This window comes from Schistosoma mansoni, chromosome 6, assembly GCF_000237925.1.
Source record: "Schistosoma mansoni strain Puerto Rico chromosome 6, complete genome".
Lineage (NCBI taxonomy): Eukaryota > Metazoa > Platyhelminthes > Trematoda > Strigeidida > Schistosomatidae > Schistosoma > Schistosoma mansoni.
The window spans coordinates 19,125,015-19,150,119 of NC_031500.1; the positions used below are offsets into that span (position 1 = coordinate 19,125,015).

The 25,105-nt window shown below is 37.3% G+C and overlaps 1 protein-coding gene across 1 annotated transcript; it reads left to right on the forward strand.

The window, feature by feature from the left end:
* Positions 1-497: 497 nt before the first annotated feature.
* On the forward strand, positions 498-24,513 carry Smp_164010 (hypothetical protein; the record flags this gene model as incomplete). Its single annotated transcript, XM_018798516.1, has 7 exons — positions 498-554; positions 597-676; positions 2,627-3,329; positions 4,994-5,125; positions 13,760-13,998; positions 22,537-22,618; positions 24,500-24,513. 7 exons carry the CDS (start codon positions 498-500, stop codon positions 24,500-24,502), a joined length of 1,296 nt encoding a protein of 431 aa, XP_018653450.1. The 3' UTR covers positions 24,503-24,513.
* Between the last annotated feature and the right edge of the window lie 592 nt (positions 24,514-25,105).

The following is a 25,105-nucleotide window of genomic DNA, read 5'->3' on the forward strand; positions in this document are numbered from 1 at the left end:
TGTGTCGTTTGTAGAATGTGCGGAATGCTTTTCTATTAATCAAAATGCGAGTATACTCTTTGTGCTACTCTGTGGCATTCCTCCTCAAATCATGTGCTCAGTGCTTATTTTCGATTATTATCATTGTTAGCTCATTATTCGCATACCTTTTTTCATCTGACCAACTGGTTTGTTATCCTTTGTGTTAATATTACTTCGTCGTCGTAATGTAGTATAGTAATGGACTGACACATGCCACGTTCTACTTTTATCATGACTAACTGATTATCTTTTAAGAGTTCAGACAATATCAGTGGCATTCACACAGAAGTCGTGAATAGTAGCCTACATATGTACTTGGATTATTGTTTTTTAACTTGAGAATCTCTAGTAATACAATGGCTAATGTTTTGAGGATTCAATTCATTGTCAGTTTTTGTTGGGTTAAAAGTTTCACATATTAAATTTCTTTATTAAACAATCAATGTAAATATATTCTTTCTACAAATCTTACAGCCATGTTCTGGGAATCGGTTTTTGGATATTCGGAGATCAATGATCTTCTTTCACGACCAGTATGTAACATCCATGTTCTTCCTTCTTACATATTCCTATAGGATCTCACAATCAAAGAACTTCTGAACGATGATGATGTTTTACAAAAATGTCGTGAAAAAGACCCACGTTTGATTAATTTGTAAGTTTCTATTCATCGATCTGGAATTACTTATAATTTCCTTCCTTAGTTTATCAAGGCCAGATAATTTGGATTATTTAATAGATTTAGTTAGTCGAACACCTGAATCTTTTCCTTTTAATCGAGATTTGTATAGGTGAGTTCACGTATGACTATTTAGTCCTCGAAAAGTTTTTTTTATCAATTGTATTTGCTTGTTTTTCTTTTAACGCTGATACTTTCATCTTTCCTATACATGACATCCAACTAGTCGGCTTTAGACTTGAACCTTGCTACACCTGTTTGGTTTCCATCATCCAAGTAGTATCAGCAGTTCTCACATTTTGATTCAAAGCCGATTACATCAACATATCCTAAGCAAATGTTTTAGGTGACTTAGTGTTACTGAGGGTATGTTTTACAATGTTTTAAAGGTGGTTGTCTAGTAGTACCTTTAGTTTCATGTTTCAATTAGTTATCACTTGTTTAGGTTTTACTAGAGGTGTTCTTTTCTTTTCCATTTCTAACGAAGAGCTGTTAGCTCCAGCTCCGACTGTTTATAAACATTTGATGGTTTTCGTTAACCTTGATCGTTGTTAAAAGTGCTCAGTATAAAACAAGTCAGTAGTCAACAAATACAAATATGAATTCACTTTACCTACTAAGAGTTGACCTAACAGTTTTCAGAAAGCTGAAAAACTAATTTCTTTAGTCATATCAATTCATTTACTTATTTACATAGAGATAACAGAACGATATCTTGATAAGTATACGCATTATTATGAATAAACCAATCAGTTTGTTAACTTCCTAACTTATTAATGTCGTTCTCATGAATTTAATACGGCTTAGTATTTGTAAAATTGATCAGATTTGTCAATAAACCGAACGTACATAATTCTTTTTAAGTAGAAGTCGATGTACGGGTGGAACTCGAATCTTTGAATATGAATACTATGGTACAGTACATACAGTTGATAGGTCATTAAATAATACTGTTTTCTTAAAATTTGACACTTGCTTGCAGCCATTGTTGATCAGAATGAAATGATGGTTAAGTGTTTTAAAGTTTAGTAATAAATCGGATCATTTGGTCGTTATTGTTGGCTTCCTTAGAATTGCATTGAGAGGGATGGCATAAACTTGGGAGTTTTATTTTCATGCAATTCAGTGATATGTTAGTAAAGTCGATATGTGCCATCCTGCTTTGGCACCTAAATTTAATGCCGTTCGATACTCTTTAGGTACATTCACATCGTTAGCATTTCTGATGAAAGAAGTGAATCGTTAATTTCTTGTGAAGAAAGGGTTATATTCGTTACATGCCTATTTATAAAAAGCTGTTTTGTGAGCTGTTAGAAGTACTGTAGCAGTTGTCACTTTCCAGTTGCCCACACTTTTATAGGCTAATTTCTTCTTGAGGAACATGAATAGGCATTTGGATTAGTTGTGTCCTCAGAGACCTGGGAGCGTGGTCGTAAAACCTGAAGAATGGCTGGTTGGGCCGGTTACGGACGGTGTTTTTTTGGCAAGTTTTCGATGTGTTTGCCTTGAACTTCAGAAGGTCTTACTACCAGAGAAGAAGAGCAGTGGGATAAGATGAGATACGACATTTTTGGTACCGATCTTTTACAACTTCTTCCTTCTATTGGGAGTAAGCAGCATCACTGTAGATGTTCAGCCACATCTTACCGCTGACAAACCTCTGTATAGTCAGCGGCACGACTTTACCCTCAGACCTTAGATTGTTACCTTTAGTTTTACCCTTTTCCAACCGATCTATCTAGCATAGTACGCTCTAAAGTAAAAGGTTTTCCAGAAAATACATCTCAATTGGGTTATCACCACCTTCAAACTCGAACACCAAGTTGTATTAGCAGCTACGGTTGGATTAATTATGATAAACTATTTTTTAAAACTTGACTAATTAAAAAGAAAACACGATTTTAATGCTTCCTACTTTTTGTTCAGATATTCTAGTTTAGCATGTGAAATCCTAACAAATGATATCAATGAAATATTAGATGGGATAATTGAGTTAACCGAATCAACAATTGATCAACCTACTCCTAATGAGTCACATACTAATGCTTGTAATAACAACAACAATAATAATAATCACATATTAGAGTCCAATCAGATAAACTGTTTATCATTACCATCCTCCTTCTCTTCACCTTTACCATCATCTCCAATGATTATCAATGATCATAATCTGAAAGAGACCAATAACAATGATGATCAAAGTTGTAATAATATATTAATAGTTAACAATAATTCTCATATTGATCCTTATTCGAATATCCATGATAATGCTGCTGCTGCTGCTGATACTAATCATTTATCATCTTCAATATCTGTTATTAACGAATCATCTATTATCAATGATCATAATAGTCAATTATTGAACAACATTGATCGTAATAATTTAAATGAATTATTCACATCTAACTTGAAACTTTCCTCACCAATGTTATTGCCGACATCCTCTTCGTCGACAATCACAACATCAAATGATGATGACCTTATTAAAGTGAATAATACATCAACGACTACACGTCGACGTATAGATTTGTTATTGCATTTTTTTCATTATTCTAATCAACCAGTTAATCCATTATCTGCTAGTTTTGTTTCACGTTTATTAATACATTTAACATTACATCGTGGAAATGTTGTAAGTATTTATCTTTTTGTTAATTTGTTATCATTTTTATCAGAAGGGGTTTTGTGAAGATTTAGTATTTCAATAGTTGCAAGCGTGAGCCAATTGAAGCTAGACCTCCAAGGAAAACCTGGAAACACTGGACGGCCGTTTCGTCTTATTATGGGACTCCTCAGCAGTGCTCATCCACGATCCCGCCTCGCGAGCGGGATTCGAACCACTGAGCCGGCATCCGATGGTGTTTATGTCTAACTCCAACCAATCCACAAAGTTGAGCAACCGTTCACCTATTGTCTTCAGTGAGTTCCTATTTCACAACAGACGTGGTTTGAACTCCACTGGTCACTGCTTCGCACTAGAACTCCAGGATTTACCTCTCGAAGTCAGTCACTAGCGAGCATAGGACGAAACGGCCGTCCAGTGCTTCCAGGTTTTCCTTGGTGGTCCAGCTTCAATTGACTCTTGCCTGCAACTATGTTATCATTTTATTGGTTTTTCTTTTTTTGCGTAGTTTTTTTCTTGTTTTTTTGGTACCCTTATAGTGAATAATTCTAAGATTAAATTATAATTGATTCCATATTTTCGATTAAAATACTCTTGGTTTATGTTACCATATTAGATTGATAAGTTTACGAGACTTTTATCAGCCTTTGGTCATAGTACCTGGGAGTCCATGAAACGTGGTTTATAGAGGTAGAATACGTGTATAAACTACTAGTATTTGGTTGTATATGTCTTTAAAATATTGTGGGGTGTGATTAGAAAGTCTGAATAATTTTTTCTGGTTAGCGTTTTTTTAGCGAGGTGATTTTCTACGGGATGGGGTCGTTAACCTTATGCCCAACCCTCCTCCTGTACTCGGGCTTGGGACCGGCAGTAGCCCACGGGGGAGCTACAGGCGGAGAAGCTTTGGAGAATGTGGAAACCTTTACATATCTGGGCAGCATCATTAATGAACACGGTGGATCAGATGCAGATGTGAGGGCGAGGATCGGCAAAGCAAGAGCAGCATATTTACAACTGAAGAACATCTGGAACTCAACCAACACCAAGATCAGAATTTTCAATACCAATGTCAAGATAGTTCTACTGTATGGGGTGGAGACGTGGAGAACTAAGAAAACCATCATCCAGAAGATACAGGTGTTTATTAACAGTTGTCTACGCAAGATACTTCGGATCCGATGGCCAGACACTATCAGCAACATGCTACTGTGGGAAAGAACAAACCAGATCCCAGTGGGGGAGGAAATCAGGAAGAAGTGCTGGAAGTGGATAGGACACACATTGAGGAAATCACCCAATTGCGTCACAATGAAAGCCCTCACATGGAATCCTGAAGGCCAAAGGAGAATAGGAAGACCAAAGAACACATTACGCCGAAAAATGGAGACAGACATGAGAAGAATGAACAAAAAAGAACCAGAAAGGAAGGCCCAGGACAGAGTGGGTTGGAGAATGCAGGTCGGCGGTTTATGCTCCATTGGTAGTAACAGGCGTAAGTAAGTAAGTGATTAGGAAGTAACAACCCTGAAGTTCAGCATACATTTTAAAGAATAGGTTAATGAGACTGGAAATCTTCACCAACTAAGGTATCTAATTATATAGTACTTAAGCTGAATAGTCATAAATATTTTTATCTATCAACTGGAATAACTATTTTTGTGTTACAGATTATACCTTATTTACGATCATCAAAAGGATTTCTCGATCAGTTATTCTTATCTTTGGATTCTTGCGCTGTGGCCGATTTAATTATACAATTATCTCAACAAGAAACAAAACAACAACATATTATTTTTGAAGTAAGCGTTTAAGTTTTTTTATTTTGTACTAGCTGAAGACATATAATATAATAATCATTAAAAGATCTTGTACAGAAGCTTGTTTATTGTGTACAATCGACATTTTATAACAAGTAATAATCTCTTCTATTGATTGGTCACTAAATGGGTTGGAAGAAAGCTAGGGGCGGCCAGACCAAAACGTGGCACAAATCTATAAAGTCACTGACAAGTGGATTGAGTCATGTTCGTAAGTGTAGACTACCTGGTTGGGATTCGCGAGATGATAGCAATCGATGGTTAGAGACCTTGAATGACATGGCTCAAAATCGTTTTTAATGGTGAAGGTGCATTCACTCTTTGTGTTCTCCCAAATTCTAATCTTCTGAATTCTTCATGTCTCTATCTTCTCTTTCTAAATTTATTTCATTGGATTATACTTCTTGCATAACATCTTCAAACCCTAATCTTTCACATAATGCTTATACTCTTACTACTTCTACCACTATGAGATTTGAATCGACAACTTCATCTCTGTGTTAATGTGGTATGGCAAGTCGAACTGATGTACGTACGTACGAAGTTCTACATTGTGACGGACTGACTTTCCTGTTGATAAGTGTTGATCTGATTTTTTCTATCAAGTAGCAATTTTGTCTGTAGTCTAACTCGACATCATGTATATGCACTGTAGTTTGATGTTAGGTGGCTAGAAGAATTCAGTAGAAAACTTCAGATCTGGGTTTCATGCTAGTTTCCACTTGTTAGTGAGGTGATTTTAGCCTGAGACTATCAGACATTGCACATACAGTAAGGCAGCAGTAAGTCTTCCGTAATTTTCTGTTACATCCTTTATAAAAGTAGGGTGAACCGTTTCAACTAAGATATATTTATCTCAGTCGTATCATCAATTATATCTTACCTTTTATTTAGAATGGATGGGTTGTAGCTAGTAGCGGGGTCTGGGATGCCCGTTTCTTCCTATTTGGGACTCGTCAGTTGAATGTACCCAAGTCCTAATGTTGATGCCCATAATGGGACTCAAACTCACTATCTTTTATAATGTGATGCTATGGAATAAAATATATTTATGCTGTTAATGTGTGGAAATCGTGCCTCCTAGTTTTAAAGTCTTTTCTTGAATACAAAACCAGTCTCCGTTTTTTATCGTGTGCAATGTTTGTGTGAATGCTTCTATTTTCGCTACATTGCATACCATCAAGTACCTAGTTATTATGGTAATGTAATACCCGTCATAGTGTAAATTCTTAGTTCCTGTCGTGTGGAGCGCATCATCTAAAATCATTTCTTAGTTCATTAAAGTTTACCATGACTTGTCTACAGTGTTTCAGGTTTACGTTCTTGGCTTCGAGTCATTTTACTCATGTGTGGGCTAGTATTACAACACGGCTACCCAAAATAAAATAAACGTTACTAGGTTTGAATCAACGAAGAACTGATTTGAGGCCGAATACTTTTAAAGAATAAGCCACCGCTTCCTTAACTTATATTTCTCTACTTGGTTTATGGTGTAGTGAACGAGAATATCAGTGGGGACGGTCAAATGTATTTAAGTATAAAATTACAGAATCTCTTACTAAAATCCAAGAACCATACAGTCAGTACTTGATTTGCAAAATGTCAATTAATTGTCACATACTTGATTTTTCCTTCGTTTCAACATCAATCATTCTTTGTTCTCGTTCTCTTTTCTTCGATCTTCTTAACCTTCTGCTGCCAGATATTTCATTTCAATTGATGATACATACTACTTATATCTGTCAACATCAGTAGTACACACCACAATGGCAGCTAAATGAGAGTATCTCATTCATATTAATTTATCAATGTAATATCCTTCGGTGAATATGTCGGGTATAATCTATATATTTGTTTTATCTCCTGTTTAAATATCTTTTTTAAATTGTTAACTATCTTACTTTCCATATCTTCTTAGTGGTTTAAAACGGATCGACTTGTTGAACGTCTTATTGAAAAATTTGATCCAATCCATTCGTCTGATGTAAGTCTTTTGTTGCATTACTAGTGGCTTTCTATGGTCATAAGTGTTATTATTATTGTTTCATGTTATATCTAGTGTGGGTTTTGTCAAAAGAATAATCCTAATGACATACAAGTGTGTCAATTTGACATTGGGTATCACCATCTACATACTTTTGCACTTAAGAAGATTCATAGCAGATAAATCGAAATAACAAGTTTTCAGTACTTCTGATTAGTGTTATATAGTTGAGATCATGAGTCAATTGAAGCTAGACCACCATGGAAAACCTGAAAGCACTGGACGGCTGTTTCGTCCTTTTGTGGTACTCTTCAGCAGTGCGCATCGACGATCCCGCCTCGCGAGATTCTGGTTAAGTTTAATCAGTTGTAATCAACGTAGAACCTGGCAAAAATGTTCTTTGACTTAGGATCTCATACTGCACGAGCACCAGGAGATTAATGTGATGAATAACACGGGTGTCCAAATAATATATTAGAAATAACAATGATAAAGACTAAATGAAGGTATACATGAAGGAATATTAGAATTCGAAACCTAAAAGCAGGCAAAGAATGATTGCATATTCATTATTTTTACTGATCCTTAGTCATGTCACCCAGTCTCTTCAACTATCGATCGTGGCTATCGAGTTAATTGTAATCATTTTGTCTGTTCTCGTTGCGTTGATTATGAAATCTGTCAATCTGAACAGATATTTGTATGTAGCAGATCTAACGATGCTTATCAAAAGACTGGCTACCACTAATGTTAAATTTTGCTACCTTAATCTAACATCATAAATGTGATTGATCCATTTTTCGGTCAAATTTAACTCATTTAAATATACATGTACATATTACATAAACAGTCAGACTTATGTCTTTAATAAAACTGTTTATTGTGTATCTGTTGGAATGATCCTGAAAATTTCTCGCAATAGACATGACAAGCTCAGGAAAACATTAGGGAGCATTATATCCAATCAGCGTTTGATTAGAAGTTTTGCTAGAAACATCGCAAAAATGAAAAGTCACATGTAGAGATTTTGATTGGCTGATAACTACACTGCTACTATGTTTAGTAGTATTCTAGAATTATCAGGAAAACCCAAAGACTTTTAAAATACTATAAATACCCTATATTTTCTGTACATAAATGAACCTTTGGAGTAAAGTGCATACGGAATTGTCGTAATGACAGCGGCAAACCATCATCCACATGCTGGTTATGTGGCGGTTGGCATTTCAAAAGGTTTTGTCTGTTTAAGTATCATCGTTGTACTACGTGTTCAAGAAAAGGACACAAAGAAAGTCATTAAAAAACCCAGAAACGCTGTCAACCTAATGTTTATTGTAAAAGATTCAAGCTACGTACAGCCAAAGTGACGGTAACTGCTAGTAGAACCGGCTCCCATACTTTCTAAGGTATGTTTCCCTCAAGATGATGCCCGCTTACAGCTAGACACAGCCTCCAATATAACACTTATAAGCAGGAGAGCGTGGAAGAAAATTGGGAGACCGAGAGTATATTCAACTCATGAATTAGCACACAACGCATCTGGGGGAATTCTAAACATTGCTGGTGAGATTCATTGTGAAATCACAGTCAAAGAGTTTACGGAGTAATATTTTTGACAGAACGTCCATCACTCGACTTATTAGGACTTGATTGGATAGAAAGGTTGAAATTATCAAACCGTCCCATAAAATCGATCTGTAACAACGTCAGTATGTCGAAAGTTGAGGATCCAACGTTGTTTCGTGGAGGAAGATAAAGTCGGCAAATGCAGTCTCGATACCAACCCCGAATCTTCAAAAAAAAGGGGGGTGTTGGGATGATCCTGAAAATTTCTCGCAATAGAAATAACATATTTATTTATTTATTTAATCACATATTGGTACAAAGGGCACCGGATACATGCGCCACACAAAATAATGAGAATGGGAGGAGAAGGAAGAAGATGCGTATATATAAAAGAAGGAAAAAAAGAAAAGGAGAAGAGTAATGATGGGGGGAACTGAAATGTACAAACAGAAGAGCTCTCTCAGTTAAGTAAGTTAGAACCACTCTTTATGAAGAAAGTAAAAGAAGGTTACAGCAGGCTCGCCACTGGCTTCTATTCTGAGCCATATCTGATAACGTCTCTAGCCACTGTGTTGCACCATCTCTCGGACCCCAGCCAGGGATTCGTGAAGGACCAACAGATGCTAGCCCTTTGCAGCTTTCTTTCATGCCACGACACCATGTCATACATTGACTTCCTCTCCGCTTTTTCCAACCAGTCCCAGAGTCGGCAAATAATGCACGACGTGGAAGTTTGTGGGACGACATTCGTAGAACATGTTCAAGCCACCGAAGTCGGTGTTTCAAGATGGTGACACCAATTGAATTATCGTCTCTGCGCCCGAACACACGATGCCGAACCTCTGCATTACTAACATGGTGTTGCCACTGGATGTCAGCAATCCTTCGGAGACAACGATGATCGAACACAGAGTCGTCTAACATCCTCAACTCGGAGAGGCCAGGTTTCACAAGCATAGAGCAAAACTGCTCTCACCGACGCGTTGTAGATCCGACCTTTTACAGCTAGACTAACATCACGAAGGCGCCATAGATGGCCCAGATTGGCATAAGCCGCTCTGGCTTTCATTATACGTGCATCAATCTCATCACTCACGCCACCACCAGCACTTATGTAGCTACCTAGATACACAAACTTCTCAACTACTTCAATCTGCTCACCATCCAGGGTGAGTACAGGATGAGAATCCTGCCAGTCTTGTAGGAGTACTTTGCACTTGGAGGGTGCAAAGCACATGCCGTACCTACGGACACTGATTGCCAACTGATTAAGTGCGGATTGCATGCCTTGGGCATTATCGCACAGTAAGACAATATCATCCGCATACTCGAGGTCGAGAAGTCGTTCTCCAGGCAGCAGATCCACATCGCCATTACTTACACTCATCAGAGCTGTTTCCAGAATGTCGTCGATGGCAAACTTGAATAGAAATGGTGAGATTGGGCAACCCTGCCTAACCCCACTGCTCGAATGGAACAAGGGGGAAAGGTGGTTGTATGACCTCACTCTGCCTGTGGTGTTCGTATACAGGGCCTTTAAGATGTTAATGAACTTCTCAGGCATACCCTTGTTCAATAGACAATCCCAGAGAACAGTCCTGTCCAACGAATCGAAGGCAGCCCTGATATCAAGAAGCACTGCGATTGTTGGCCTGCGATAAGTATGACGGTGTTCTAACATTTGGCGGAGGGTGAAGATGTGATCAATGCATCCTCGACCAGAACGAAAACCAGCCTGCTCCTCGCGAGTCAATCGTTCTCGGGTTTTAAACAACCTACGAAGAATGATAGAAGCCAATAGTTTGGACGCAATCGGAAGTAGACTTATCCCCCGATAGTTGTTACAGGAACAACGTGAACCCTTTTTAAAGATAGGGACGACTATCGACTCATTCCATGATGTTGGAACACTTTCTTGCTCCCAAACTTTGCAAACAACACAGTCAGTTCCTTAGCCAGAAAGTCACCACCATCTTTAAAAAGAGCCGGAGGTAAGTCATCCGGGCCCGGTGATTTGTAACGTTTCAAGAGTTGGGGTTCCTTGCGGACTTCCGCCTCGTTGGGTGGATCAGTCGTCACCGGCCATGGGGGGCAGGACAAACTGGTTGATGTTGCCGGAGCAGCAGGCCAGTTGAACTGCGCTTCGAAAAATTCCGCCCATCGTCCAAGATGTCGAGAGATGTTAGTGATTGGCATCCCGTCATCCTCGTAGATTGTTTCACTCACACCAGACTTCTTGCTACCAGTGGCTCGGATGAGTTGGGAGAGCTTCCGGCAGTTACCAGATGCAGCTGCTACTTCCATCTCATTAGCACGCTCCGACCACCAGGCTTCTCGGTCCTTACGCAATCTTTGCCCGATTTCACTACGTAACAGCCTTCGTTTGTGGTCAAACTCACGGTCACCCGGATTAGACCGACGGGCTTCCATCAGTTGTAAGGAGCCAGAAGAAACCCAGTGCTTGTAAGCGGGACGTTTCGCGAAGCTGCAAGCGGCTTTACTCGCCATTTTCATGGCGTCGTGAAAATGCAACCAATGCTCATCTATATTTTTCGGTGGGATGGTGGCTAGCCTAGAATCTAGCTCCGCTCGATACTTACTTGCAACAGAAGTTGCAGCCAGTTTACTAACATCGATCCGTTGGTGGTGGTCAATCCTTCGGCCACTGAAAAGTAAGGTGAGATTGGCGCAGACCAGGGCATGATCAGACTCCAGATAGGTACTCCAAAAGGAGCGGCAGTCTTGTACACAACCACGCCAGTGGTAGCTGATCGCGATGTGATCAATCTGAGTCCAGGCTTGAGATGCAGAGGGAGGACGCCAGGTGGCATACCGGTGAAGACTGTGCCGGAAGTTAGTGCTGGCCAGAAACAGGTTGTGATCTGTGCACAGTTGCAGCAAACGGTGCCCGTTATCTGTCCTGCGACCAACAAGTCCCCATCAGCCACCTGAACGACTCTCTTCTGTGCCTAGACGCCCGACCTGTGCATTCAAGTCTCTGGCTAATACTACAATATCTGTCGAACGCACTTTCTGGAGAAGAACTGTTAACTGGTGGTAAAACTCATCCTTGATTGCATCCGGGCTGCAATCTGTCGGGGCATAGGCGGAGATGACGAAAAGACACCGTTTCTCACGTCGGTTTCTTTTCACTTTGATGGAACTTTCTAATCTAACAGCACATAACCGACTGTTAATGGGGATCCAATCGATTAGTGCTGCCTCAGCTCTAGCGCTTAGTGCAACACCAACGCCAGCAAGACCAGACGAAGATGCCACAGGGTCCCCGGATAAGCGCACGTGAAACAAGCTTTTCGAAGCGACAGATGGAGAGCGAATTTGTAGTACTTCACTAGAGTCTTAAATACGGGTCTCGGATAGACAACAAACATCAACATTAAGACCTTCCAAAGACATAGCCAGCCCTATCTGTTGTCTGATCTGCATTAGTGTGCGAACGTTGAAGGAAGCCAGCTTGAACGGCGTACGTGGTTTCAGAAAGACTGCTTCAGTATTCATAATCGGTGGAAGCATTCACTTTCAACCAGACAGTGACTGGAGATCGTTTAGATAGGACAGATTTTCCACCAAGAGCGAGCTGCTGCATAAGTTGAAAAGTAAGGTTACATAAATTGGGGATAAAAGGGGGTGAATTAGCGATATGGTAAATAATAATAATAACAATAATAATAATAATAGTAATAATGCAAATTGATTTGTTTCTAGTATGAACGAGAATATAATTGTCAGTTGAATGTTCCATTTCATTTATTTGCGAGAGGGCTGTGATACTGCCCGGGTGCCCAAACCGAAGCAGGTGGTTTTCTTAGGGGGCCACACCCCGAGCCTTTGACCCAGAGGTCTAACACACAAGGCAGTGGAGCATCGTGAGGAGATGCAGTCAGTTCCATGGTAGCCGGTGACTAATAACTGGTTCATTCGCCATTTGTTCCTTCAGGATACGGGAGCCCATGTGCAGACATGACATGCTCAGGAAACATTAAGAAGCATTTTATCCAATCAGCGTTTGATTAGAAGTTTTGCTAGAAATATCACGAAAGTGAGAAGTCACATATAAAGTTTCTGATTAGCTGATCACTACACTGCTACTATGTTTAGTAGTATTCTAGAATTTTCAGGAAAACCTAAGGACTTCTAAAATACTATAAAAACCCTATATTTTCCGTACATAAATGAACGTTTGTAGTAAATTGCTTCCCTCATATTTTGTGCCTTTTCTCTCATGTTCAAGTCGCTGTGTAGTTCTAGCTAGGAGGTACAAGATTAGCTTAGGATCTGAATTATCAGTATCAGTAGAACAATGCTTATGTATCAATTTAGAAAAAACAATCTCTTGGAGTTAACTAGTAGTAATTATCACCAAATTATTCTCATTAACCTTATTTTTCCTTTACAATTGAACTTACAGTTTTATTGAATAGGTTAATAGTATCCAGCCGTTTATTTATCATTTATTTGAACACATAAATATTGGTACAACGGGGCACCAAATACATACGCGCCACACAGTAACAATATGGCCAGTAGTATTTATCATTGATTTGTGTGAAGGCTGGGATACTCCTCGGGTGCCCAAACCGAAGGAGGTGGTTTCCTTAGGGGGCCACACCGTGAGCCCTTGATCTAATGGTCTAATCCACAAGGTAGTGGAGCAACGTTAGGAGATACAGTCCCATGGTAGCCGGTGACCAACAATTGGTTCATACGCCATTTATTCCTTCAGGATATTCGGATCAGGGTTTTCCAACTTTCCTATGTGGATTTTTCATATCCACCAACCCGGTTAAAGCGCCGGACATTCGCATTTCGTCCTCTCAGCAGCGAACTAGTGACTGACTGGTTTAAGTAGTCGACCCGTATTAATACTCATTAGAATCTCTGAATATTTCTAAACATTGATTTTATGATGACTCCCAATAGGTTTCTTTTTGTTTATCCTGCCTACAGTTTAGACAAAACAATAAAAAACATAGTTTCCATTTTTCTTACTAGTTCATTCAATTATTTATTCTCACTACTCCTTATTATCCTTTTTAAAAAATTAGGCGCATGAATCAGCAGCTTATTGTCTAATCGAACTTATCACTGTTCTACGCAATTATTTGGTGAATAATCCTCCAAATTTGGATACTAGTGATACATTAATGAATTCAATGACAACTGTAACTACCACTGCTAATAATATTGGTTCCAGTAGTTTGTCTGGATCACCGTTAAATAGTTTATTTGATAAAGATGAAGAAACGTATAAAGCAGCGGAAAATTTACTAAATGTATTAGAAAGGTAAGTATAAAGCATCAGATTTCATTTTTCTTCTCGTTTTACAACTATACAGCTAGTTGGGTTTTGTCCGTTAATCTCAAAAACAATCCATATACTGAAGATCGAATGTCATTATTGTTGAAATTGAAAGGTTCATCTGTGTAACCCATTAAAATGTTCAGCGACATCAAGTTCACAATGTTGGATTTGTCCTTGTTTCACTGTACACATTTTCAATTGAATCTGTTGGCACAATCAGCGCGATGATTAAGGTTAGATTCCTTTGATGATTAACGGCTGTGAAAACTATGCCTAATTCTCAATCACTAAAGTACAGAATAAAATCCCAGCTCCAAATACTTTTGTTTTAAGAAGACTGGTAGTTTATTTTTGCTGACCCTTTGAAGTCATCTACTTTTGTATTGGTCTATGTTGTACATACAGAATGACCAGGTTGGATTCTATACGATTACCGTAATCAATTGTTGTTGTTGAGTAACATGGCTTTCAGAATGGCGTAGATTCATTTCCTATTTACCTTTTATTAGATCTTGAGTTTTCAAACTATTTTATCCTTTTTGTCCCGTAAATTCATTATCTTCTCAAGTCATCTTGTCTATGGTTAGTGTTTTATACGACCACTCTGGGATTTTTTGAATCGTTGAATAGCGGCTCAGTGATCTAGAGGTTAAGCTTTCGCGCATGAGACCGAAAGTCCTGGGTCTCAGTCCCACGTGTGGGATCGTGAATGCGCACTGCTAAGTAATTAGCTGTTTGCAAAGTCTGAAATTTCATTTACGTTATTATTTGTTATGTATCTATATGACTGTGATGATTTCAATATATATATGCATAATTAGTTGCTATCTAAACAAGGTATCAACAATGTAATTGTCTATTGCATAACTTCTTGTTTACAACGATTGACCTTGGAGCAAATAATAATAATGATAATAATAATAATAATAATAAATAACCGTTTCACTTAGCATGTACCTTTCATTCTCTGCTCATAGGTTTTTTTTAAAATTATATCACTTCATCTAATCAGTCCATTGTCAAGGCCAAACTCATATAACTGCAGTACCTATAGGTGTGTATATGCATGTGTTGAACGTTATAATTACTCTTTAACTCTACAGTCATCTGGTTCATTATATGTATCTATCTGCACAGGAGTTGATTGAGTTCATCAGATTAACTAATTATAAACAGTTGTGGTAAAATACTGTAAACAGCAGTTGAAATGGAAGATAAACAAGTTGAAATATAATGTAAGACAATAGATTATCAGTCAGTCAGTCACAACGTAGAACTTCGTAGGTACGTACATCAGTTCGAGTTGTCATACCACATTAACACAGAGATGAAGTTGTCGATTCAAATCTTATAGTGGTTGAAGTAGTGAGAGTATAAGCAGTAATCGGAAAGATTACGGTTTGAAGATGTTATTGAAGGAGTATAATACAGTGAAATTAATTTGGAAAGAGAAAAAGGATAGAGACATGAAAAATTCAGAAGATTAGAATTCGGGGGAACACAAAGACTGGATGCACCTACACCATTGCAAACGATTTTGAGTCATGTCATTCAAGGTCTCTAACCATCGATTTCTATCATCTCGCCAATCCCAACCGAGTAGTCTACACCTACCAGCATTGCTCAGTCCAATTGTCGGTGACTTCATGGATTTGTGCCACGTTTTGGTCTGGCCGCCCCTAGATTTCTTCCAACTTACTCCTACACCATAAAACATTGCACGTCGGGGCAGTCGGTGGTTGGGCATACGTAACACGTGTCCAAGCCATCTCAACTGATCAAGTTTCACTACTTCATCAATCGATTTACCATCCTTACTTAGTACCCGTTTCCTAACAACTGCATTACTTACCCGGTGGTCCCAGAATATACGAGGAATACTTCGAAGACACCTATGATCGAATACTAGTAGCCTACGAATATCCTCTACTCTTACCGGCCATGTTTCACTGCCATAAAGTAGGACGGAACGAACTGCTGCACAGTAAACCCGTCCTTTTGTTGCTAGACGGATATCTCGCCTACGCCATTCGTCTAGCAACCAAAGGACGGGTTTACTGTGCAGTAGATTATTCTACAACCTGAATAAAGTGTTGAGTAGTATCATTGGTTAACGTGGCTGATATCATATTCTTTGTTAACACGAAGATGAAATTATGCATGTGGCATAAGCGATATCCTATAGTCAGCAAATATTCTTCTCTCAGTATAAATAGAACTGTGACTATCATTAGTGAGTAAATTTGGAACTAATGATGGTAAACCGTTTAACCTCTTGGGATTTGCATGAACTGTTCTTTTCTGTTAGTAAAACTCATTGTTGAAATTTAATGTTAAAGCTTTATTACAAGCTTTCTCATGGATTTGCTTGTAAAAATGGTATAATAGCTCAATGATCAAGACTTTAGACTTTAAGCTACTAAGTCACAGCTCCAATCCCTTTCCCACCTATTTTAGTTTAGCCAAACGGGTGTTATCACTAAGCATCACACTTAAAGTTTATCTTGAAGCCAAGTACACAAATCTGTACTGAGATTTACTACTTCATCAATTGATTTGCTATCTTTACTTAGTACTATATTACTAACTCAGGCATCACTTAATTCCATAGTCCCAAAATACATAAGCTATCCTTCGATTTCCAATTATCCTTCACCTTTAAACTCTAGTCCTGAAAAATTAATCCCAGGGATAATTCTTGTGTATTCTGAAGAAGTCGACTAGTCTTTTCATATTGTCGTTTACTATCTCGTGTTCATTTTGTAAATCGATTTCCTTTATACTTAAAGTATCTTGTCCGACATAACTAAGAAAGCTTATCAATATTTTTCAAGCTATTTTAAATGTCATATAATATATAAATCAGATTGGAATTCTATTCTTCTACACTTCTTCAAAAGACAATCTATACGATTATATACACTATTATATAACAACTTTCATTTAGTTCATCTATACACATGGTAGGTAAAAATGTACAATAACAATAGGTACTACAATATCCTTTATTTTTAACATCTCTATACAATAATTATCCATTGTATATTGGCCCCCAAATGCCCTGATACGGCCGAGATTGGGGAGAGTCCGTTCTCCCTCTCGAAATGCTCTCACATGGTCACGCGTATATAGCCTCTGCCAGGGAAGTCCTACTCATTGTCTTCTCGTCTACGGGGGTGTTCTTTACGAAATTGAGAGGACGAATAGCGAATGTGCGGCACTTTAACTGGGTTGGTGGACACGGAGGGTTCACCTAGGGGAGTTGGAAAACCGTGATTCCAAACTAATGGTGCACATGGTCTCCAGAATCCTGAGGGAACAACTGGCGTATGAATCAATCGTTGGTCACCGGCTATCATGGGATTGCATCTCCTTACGATGCTCCACTGCCTTATGAATCAGACTTTTAGGTCGAAGGCTCCGGATGTGGCTTCTTGAGAAAACCACCTGCTACGGTCTGGGCACCCGGTCAGTATCATAGCCCTCACACCATTGAATGAAATGACAAGTTTTTGTGTGGCACATATTTATCTCTAGCCCCCTTGTACCATACAGACAAAAATATTTACACTTATACAGATCATTATAATGCGAATATACATACGTCATTATATGACGTATCGAGTTTGTTTGTGTTTTTTTTATTCCATTTCCGAGTAAATATGATCCCATGTGACTTAATGTGAATTTCTTCATATTGTTTGTTTGTATCTATTTATATAACTTTAATTGGCTTGACTACGAGATAAATCCCTAAGGCTTTGTATGTCAATCAACTAGCTAAGCATTATTAGATTAAACCCAACACTGTATAAATGAAGATGGCAACACGAAGCAATGACTATAGTTTGTGATTGAATAGAGCAGATTTCATCAGCAAAGCAAATTTGATCAGAAAGACTAACGCGCACAAGCAAGTGAATACAAAAGGCGGATTCAAAGTCAAATTGAACTGAATTGAATCGAAGCAATGAACAATATTCAAACACATAGGGAAAGCGAATGATTCATTGAGCGATATTTAAGCCGGCTAACATTTAAAGTAGAATGAGGATTATATGCGTAGGCTATCACACGTGATCAAGCCTACATGATCATATAAACAATAACAATACAAAAATGTAGACAAATTGTTGCTGTCCGGATACCATTGCATGTGGTATAAGTTAATCGTGAAGGGCTTGACATAATCAACCATATACAAAATTTATTGTAGAGGATATGCTATATAACAAACATGTTTCTTAAATGAGAAAGCACAAAGCAAATTGAGCTTTCTAAGTTAAGCCTAGGATATAAACCCTTCCTCCCCCCCCATAAATTCAACACATCTATCATTATTTATATAAACATATTGTTTACCAGACTAATTATTGATCACTTTGTTAAGTTTGTCTATTTTTGAATTGAAGTTTCTAGTGTATTATGTCATCAAGCTGATATCCATCAAATAAACTACTCGAACTGATATGTTAGTGACTATGCTGTTTGTTGATGTTAAATGAATGTGTCCAATCCCTGATGTTACCTAGTCATATTGAATAGAACTAATGCAACTTAACTGCTAAAGATTGACTCTGGTTTTTATTAGTCCTTTATGTATAACTTTGCCATGTTTGATATGGCCTTTCATAATCCAGGTCACGTATTCATTACTAGTACATAAATAATATGTCTTTTCAAAACTCTGCTTGCCTGTCTATAATAGAACCATTGAATGAATAATATTGGTTTTATGAGTACAGCGATGTAAATCAACGGTTGGAATTTAAAAAGAACCATTGACTAAGGGTCTGGGGCATGTGTTACTTATGCTCAGTCACTTCTAACTGTGAAATACAAGAATAGAGTTGAAGTAAGCCAAGGATACTCAGTCCGAAACGTGACAATAGCCGAGGAAACCATTGTCTGTTGAATTGACTCATCTCTAAAGAATCATATATCCTGACTAATCAGACAATTGTAATCTTCGAGGTTGGATACATGGTTAAATGAAGTGGGAAGTAGCTGCCTATGGTGATGTAAAATATAACAAATGCTCTGCTTACCTCATTTGTAACATTATTTAAGATTGAACAAATGAATAATGAATTTTATGTATAAAGTTAAGTATTATGATAAATTAGTATTACCACTTCTACTCGTTGCTGGTTTTCCAGTCGAGATGAACTAATCATGAATAAATTAATTATCTAATTATTATTTACGTAAACAACCATAATTAATTATTCTAATGTACCGCTTCACTTATCTTGAGAGTCTCATCAGCCCTTGTGGTCTGGTGTGTGACGAGATCTCAGCATGGATACAGAAGGTGTCTTCGAAGCATTGCTCATATATCCTGCGACCACCGGGTAAGTAATGCAGTTGTTAGGAAACGGGTACTAGGTAAGGACGGTAAATCGATTGATGAAGTAGTGAAACTTGATCAGTTGAGATGGCTTGGACACGTGTTACGTATGCCCAACCACCGACTGCCCCGACGTGCAATGTTTTATGGTGTAGGAGTAAGTTGGAAGAAATCTAGGGGCGGCCAGACCAAAACGTGGCACAAATCCATGAAGTCACCGACAATTGGACTGAGCAATGCTGGTAGGTGTAGACTACTCGGTTGGGATTGGCGAGATGATAGAAATCGATGGTTAGAGACCTTGAATGACATGACTCAAAATCGTTTGCAATGGTGTAGGTGCATCCAGTCTTTGTGTTCCCCCGAATTCTAATCTTCTGAATTTTTCATGTCTCTATCCTTTTTCTCTTTCCAAATTAATTTCACTGTATTATACTCCTTCAATAACATCTTCAAACCGTAATCTTTCCGATTACTGCTTATACTCTCACTACTTCAACCACTATAAGATTTGAATCGACAACTTCATCTCTGTGTTAATGTGGTATGACAACTCGAACTGATGTACGCACGTACGAAGTTCTACGTTGTGACTGACTGATATTTATCCTACTATAAGAATTGATTACTTTCATTCTTAACTCTGTTAGCTTAAGAAAAGAAACAAGTAATTCACGGCATCAATTTCATTCTCTTTCAAACTTCTTTTTTGTTGTTGTTTAATCGATTGTCATTCTGTTAGTTGCTATGTCAAATAACCCTGAGGTAAATGTTTTATATTATGATTATTACATTTATAACTCATGTGTTACAACACGATATTCTTTTTCTTTTATATTATTAATTGATTGATTTTGTATTCCTTTTAATGTATGTTTTTTTTTAAAAAAAAAGTGCAACATGTGATTGTAGCATAGTTACAAGTTATTTATAACTAACATTTTCTAGAAATATATATGGACAAATAAATTTACACATCCTTATTCCCTCCACCCTCTCTTTCTCTCCCTCCCTCACTCTCTTTCTCTCTTAGACATAACTATTATAATTAACAACATCAACAACCATTTCATTGAAAATGTTTTATTTACAAAACGAGTTGATAAATCAGTGTTATCATTTTAAGCAAAGATGGATAGTGGCTAGTAATAGAATACAGGATGCACGTTTTTTCCTATTTGGGACTTGTCAGTTGGATGTACCTGCATCTCAGAGTTGATGTTCACTCTGGAACTCGAACCCAGTACTTTTCGCTTTTTAACGCCATCGCGTTATCTACTCAGCTACTGATTCCTGATAGCCACTTGCTTCTGCTTGTGAGTTAAGGCTATATTGAGGTAATACGCACAGTATGCACATATATCAATTAGAGATAGACCAGTTGCAGTCCTAAACATCAATGGGAAAATTCAAACAAACAACACTAAGTGAATGTTATCATTTGTTTGAAATATCTATAACCATTGACTACAAATGAAATTTCATTATTTTACGATTAAATTGTATAAATTTCAATGTCAGTCAGTCCGTCAGCTACAACATAGGACCAGGCACATATATGCATCGGTCCAAGTTGCCATACCTCACTCATTAGCACAGCAAGACGAACACCGAATTCATAGAAGTAGTTAATTTAAAGGTGCTAATATATAAAAGATAGGTTGTATATAAGAATATAGTACAGGAAGAAAGACAGATATCAAGTAATTTTAATCTCAAGGTTTAAGGGAAGAAAGAGAGCGTATACTCGTGGCTCAACCATCTCAGTCGATGAAGATTCATGACCTCATCAACTGATTTACCACCATTTCCTAATACCCTGTGTCTAACCTCATGTTTATGAAATAAGTTATTAAGTTGTCTAACATCTATTGCTGGTCGGCGGCCTATGCTCCATTGAGAGTAACAGGCGTAAGCAAGTAAGTAACATCTATTGTATTCTGTGAATCACAATCTTTGGAAATCTTATAAAGTAATATGCATAAATTGATTGTTTCAATGTTAGACATCTGTAAAGAGAACTTCTAGATAATGAGTACATTTTTGATAAACAGTTCAGATCAGCTGGAACCTAAATGTTCTACATTGAAATAAAAAATTGTTTGTACTAAAACAAAGAGTGAATTCATTGTAAACGATGAATAATAATATCCAATGATGCAAACACTATCAATTTTCGATTGAGTATGTATTAGATCATATGAAGTCACTGTAAATGAATGAATGAATGAATGATGATGATGATCAGATTGTAGCGCATAATTTCCCACAAGAAAAACTTACTCGACTTATTTTGCCAGTACCAATTTTTAAGAATAAATAGATTGTAGTTATAAGTGAATCTTCATTGACTGAGATGGTTGGGCCACGTGTTAAGTATGCCTGAACACCGATTACTACAACGCGCTATGCTGACTAGTGTAGGGGATGGTTGGAAGAAAGTTAGGGGAGGCCAAACCAAAACGTGGCATCAGTGCTTGAAGTCACTAACTCCTAGTCTGAGCCATGTTGGCAGATGCAGACTACTTGGTTGGGGTCCGCGTGACTATCGTAACCAATGGTTGGAGACTCTAGGTGACATGGCTCAGAATCGATCACAATGGCATAGGTGTATACACTCTTTATTTTCCCTTAAACCTTGATATTAAAATTGCTTCATAACGTTATTCCTTCCTATACTATATCCTTATATACAACCTATAATTTATATACTACTACCAACACTAAATTAACTACTATTAATCCGGTGTTGATCTTGTTGTGCTAACGAGGTATGGCAACTTGGACCGATGCATATATGTGCCTGGTCCTACGTTGTAGCTGACTGACTCTCAATTTGTTTTTTCAATAGATTTCTATAATTCTTTTAGTACTAACTCGCATTCATCGTTTACGATTATGTATTATTCATCTTTTTAGCTGTTCAAATCTAAGTAGGCAGATAATTCTTTCGAATCTCTTAACAGACATATATATTATTGGGTCTATGTTATTATACTTACAGTTGCATATTGTTATCCTTCATTGATATCATGGATTCATATTTCGTTAGACTTTTGTTACTATCTGAATGATTCCGTAATGAATGTATCACGTTTTTGGTATATAATTCGTCATTATAATGAACCTTATGTTAAGCAAACCTTCTGTTTCCTTCTCTTTTTTCCCAGTGAAGAAACTATGTCAATGTTATTAAATCGTATTACAGCTAATGAATACGTTGAACCATCTATTTTAGTCAGTTGTGTAAATGTATGTATGGCTTTAATTGGTAAAAGAAAGCCGTAAGTCAGTATTCTTCTTCGTTTTTTTTATATGTTTGTGAATGTTTTTATTGTCATGGCAATGACCATCCAGTAGGAGTTTTCATGACATTATTACCTGACTGATAGCTAGCTACGACATATATTGATTCACTAACATTCTATCTTCTTCACTTCGAATGAATGAACATCAATGCAAAACACACAGTTATTAATAGAATAGAGTTTTTCTCTCTTATACTCTTACCACTTCTACCACTATGGGATTTGAATCGACAACTGCATTTGTGTGCTAATGCGGTATGGCAACTCGAACTGATGTAAGTATGTACGAAGTTCTACGTTGTGACTGACTGTCTTTCTCCCTTTATATGAGCCCCAGGTAAATTATTGGATTTCAACAGGATACTGAAAAGGTGGCCAACTTTCATCTACTTCTATTGGCTTTTTATTTAACACTCTCGTCCCTTAAAATTGAGTATATGAACACTGATTTTCTTAGACATAAACTACTTGACTTCAGAATATCTAATTGTAATAGATATTAGATGAATTGATCACTGGGGACTACAATTTTACGTAAGTGTACAAATACGATTGCGTGAGACAGGTCAATTACTCAATATTGCGGCCATTCTCAAATGTTAAAGGTCTATCCTTGTCAGTCTTTATTAGTATTATGAAATGTTGCTCAGATTTCCTTTACAAGGAGTGGACTTCAAATCTGGTTAACAGTTGAATCTTTAATTAATTGTGGTATTATTGTTTAGTCAATTATATGAATATATTACCCTTTGAGATGGTGAAGATTTGTATCTCAGGTGTATGATTTCGGTGAAGTTTTTTTCGCTGAACTGGATGGTTTGGTCGTAGAGCTTTCATTGTTATCCTGAACGACAACATCATCACAAACTTTCGGTAGAACTGAAGTGCTCGAATATATCCACATATAGGTTACAGCTTGTTCTGTAGACTTCGGTCTTGATTGGTTATTGTTGACCTTTAACCTGTCATTGTGTACTTCTTCACTTCACTTTTACCTGAAGTTTTTGCTGATGATGTCGTTCAGAATAACGACCAAACAATCCAGCTCAGAACAAAAATCGACTAAAATATTTTACTTTGTGTATATCCAAAATAATCTGTTCAAGTCAAAGGCTCGGGATGAGGCTCCCTAAGAAAACCACCTGTTTCGGTTAAGGCACCCGGGCAGTATCCCAGCCCTTACACAAATTGAATGATTTATGTGATGCATATCTTTTTGGTGCCTCTTTGTACTAATGTTTATGTGTTGAAATAAATAATAATAATTACAATAATCTATTCAATAAATACTTGAGCATTTTAAGCAAAGATGGATAGTAGCTAGCAGTGGAATCCAGTTCGAAGCGCGTTTCATCCTATTTGGGACTCGTCAGCTGGATGTACCTGCATCTCAGAGTTGATGTTCACTCTGGAACTCAAACCCAATACCTTTTGCTTCAAACGCCATCGCATTATCCACTCGGCCACTGAGTCCTGATAGCAAACAAACAATACTAAATGAACTTGAACATTTTGTTTAAATTCTGGGAAGAACTCACTAGTTGTCAAGGTGTATATCATTCAAGCATTAAGTTAGCGATGCTTCAAGTTCAGGACAATCAGTTGTTTTGATTAAAGTACTGATAATTTATGTTTACCAATTACTGATTCACTATCAAGATAATTGTTAATCGACTGTATTCTTGGAAACTGTCGAAGTGTGTTCATTATTTATAATGAGTTTGTTTAACCAAATTATTCAACAGAATTTAAGTAGTATAATGTTTTTCTCCCTACATTTTATCTCTTAACTCCTCCTTTTTTGTCTTCCCTTTTTGTTTTTTAGTGAGTCAAGTTTTCCTGTTGGAGAAGATGGATATAGTGGTTTAGATTTTGATGCATTAATTAAATTTTCCGGTGATATTAGCAATAATTTAAAATCGATATTACGTAATAATAGTAATCCGAGCAATGATCTCAATAGTGGTAATCATTGTCCTACTACTGATAATCATACCAGTGATACTGTCGTAAAGTCTGATCCATTCGTGACTGCATCAAAAGATAGTAATAATAATAATAATACCGTTATTGATAAATTACATATCATGAAAGCTTCAGAAAATCTAATTAAAACATCATTACCATATTTAGATAAATTACATGATTTACTGAAACGATTTCATCCAGTAAGTGTTGTTATGTGAATTATTTCTCACTATTTTCTTTCTTTTCATTGAATCTTTTAAGTCATTTGAATTGATTGTAAGTGTTCTACATATGGTGACGGATTGTTATTATTATTATTTATAGTTGAATAATCGTTGGACAGCTGTCGTATAATAGTGTGGATCTCTCCAGCAATGTACATCTACGATTTTATGTAGGATCGAATCCTAGACCTTTGATTCTCACAAGGATTGATGTACCTATAGATCACTAAGTCACCAAA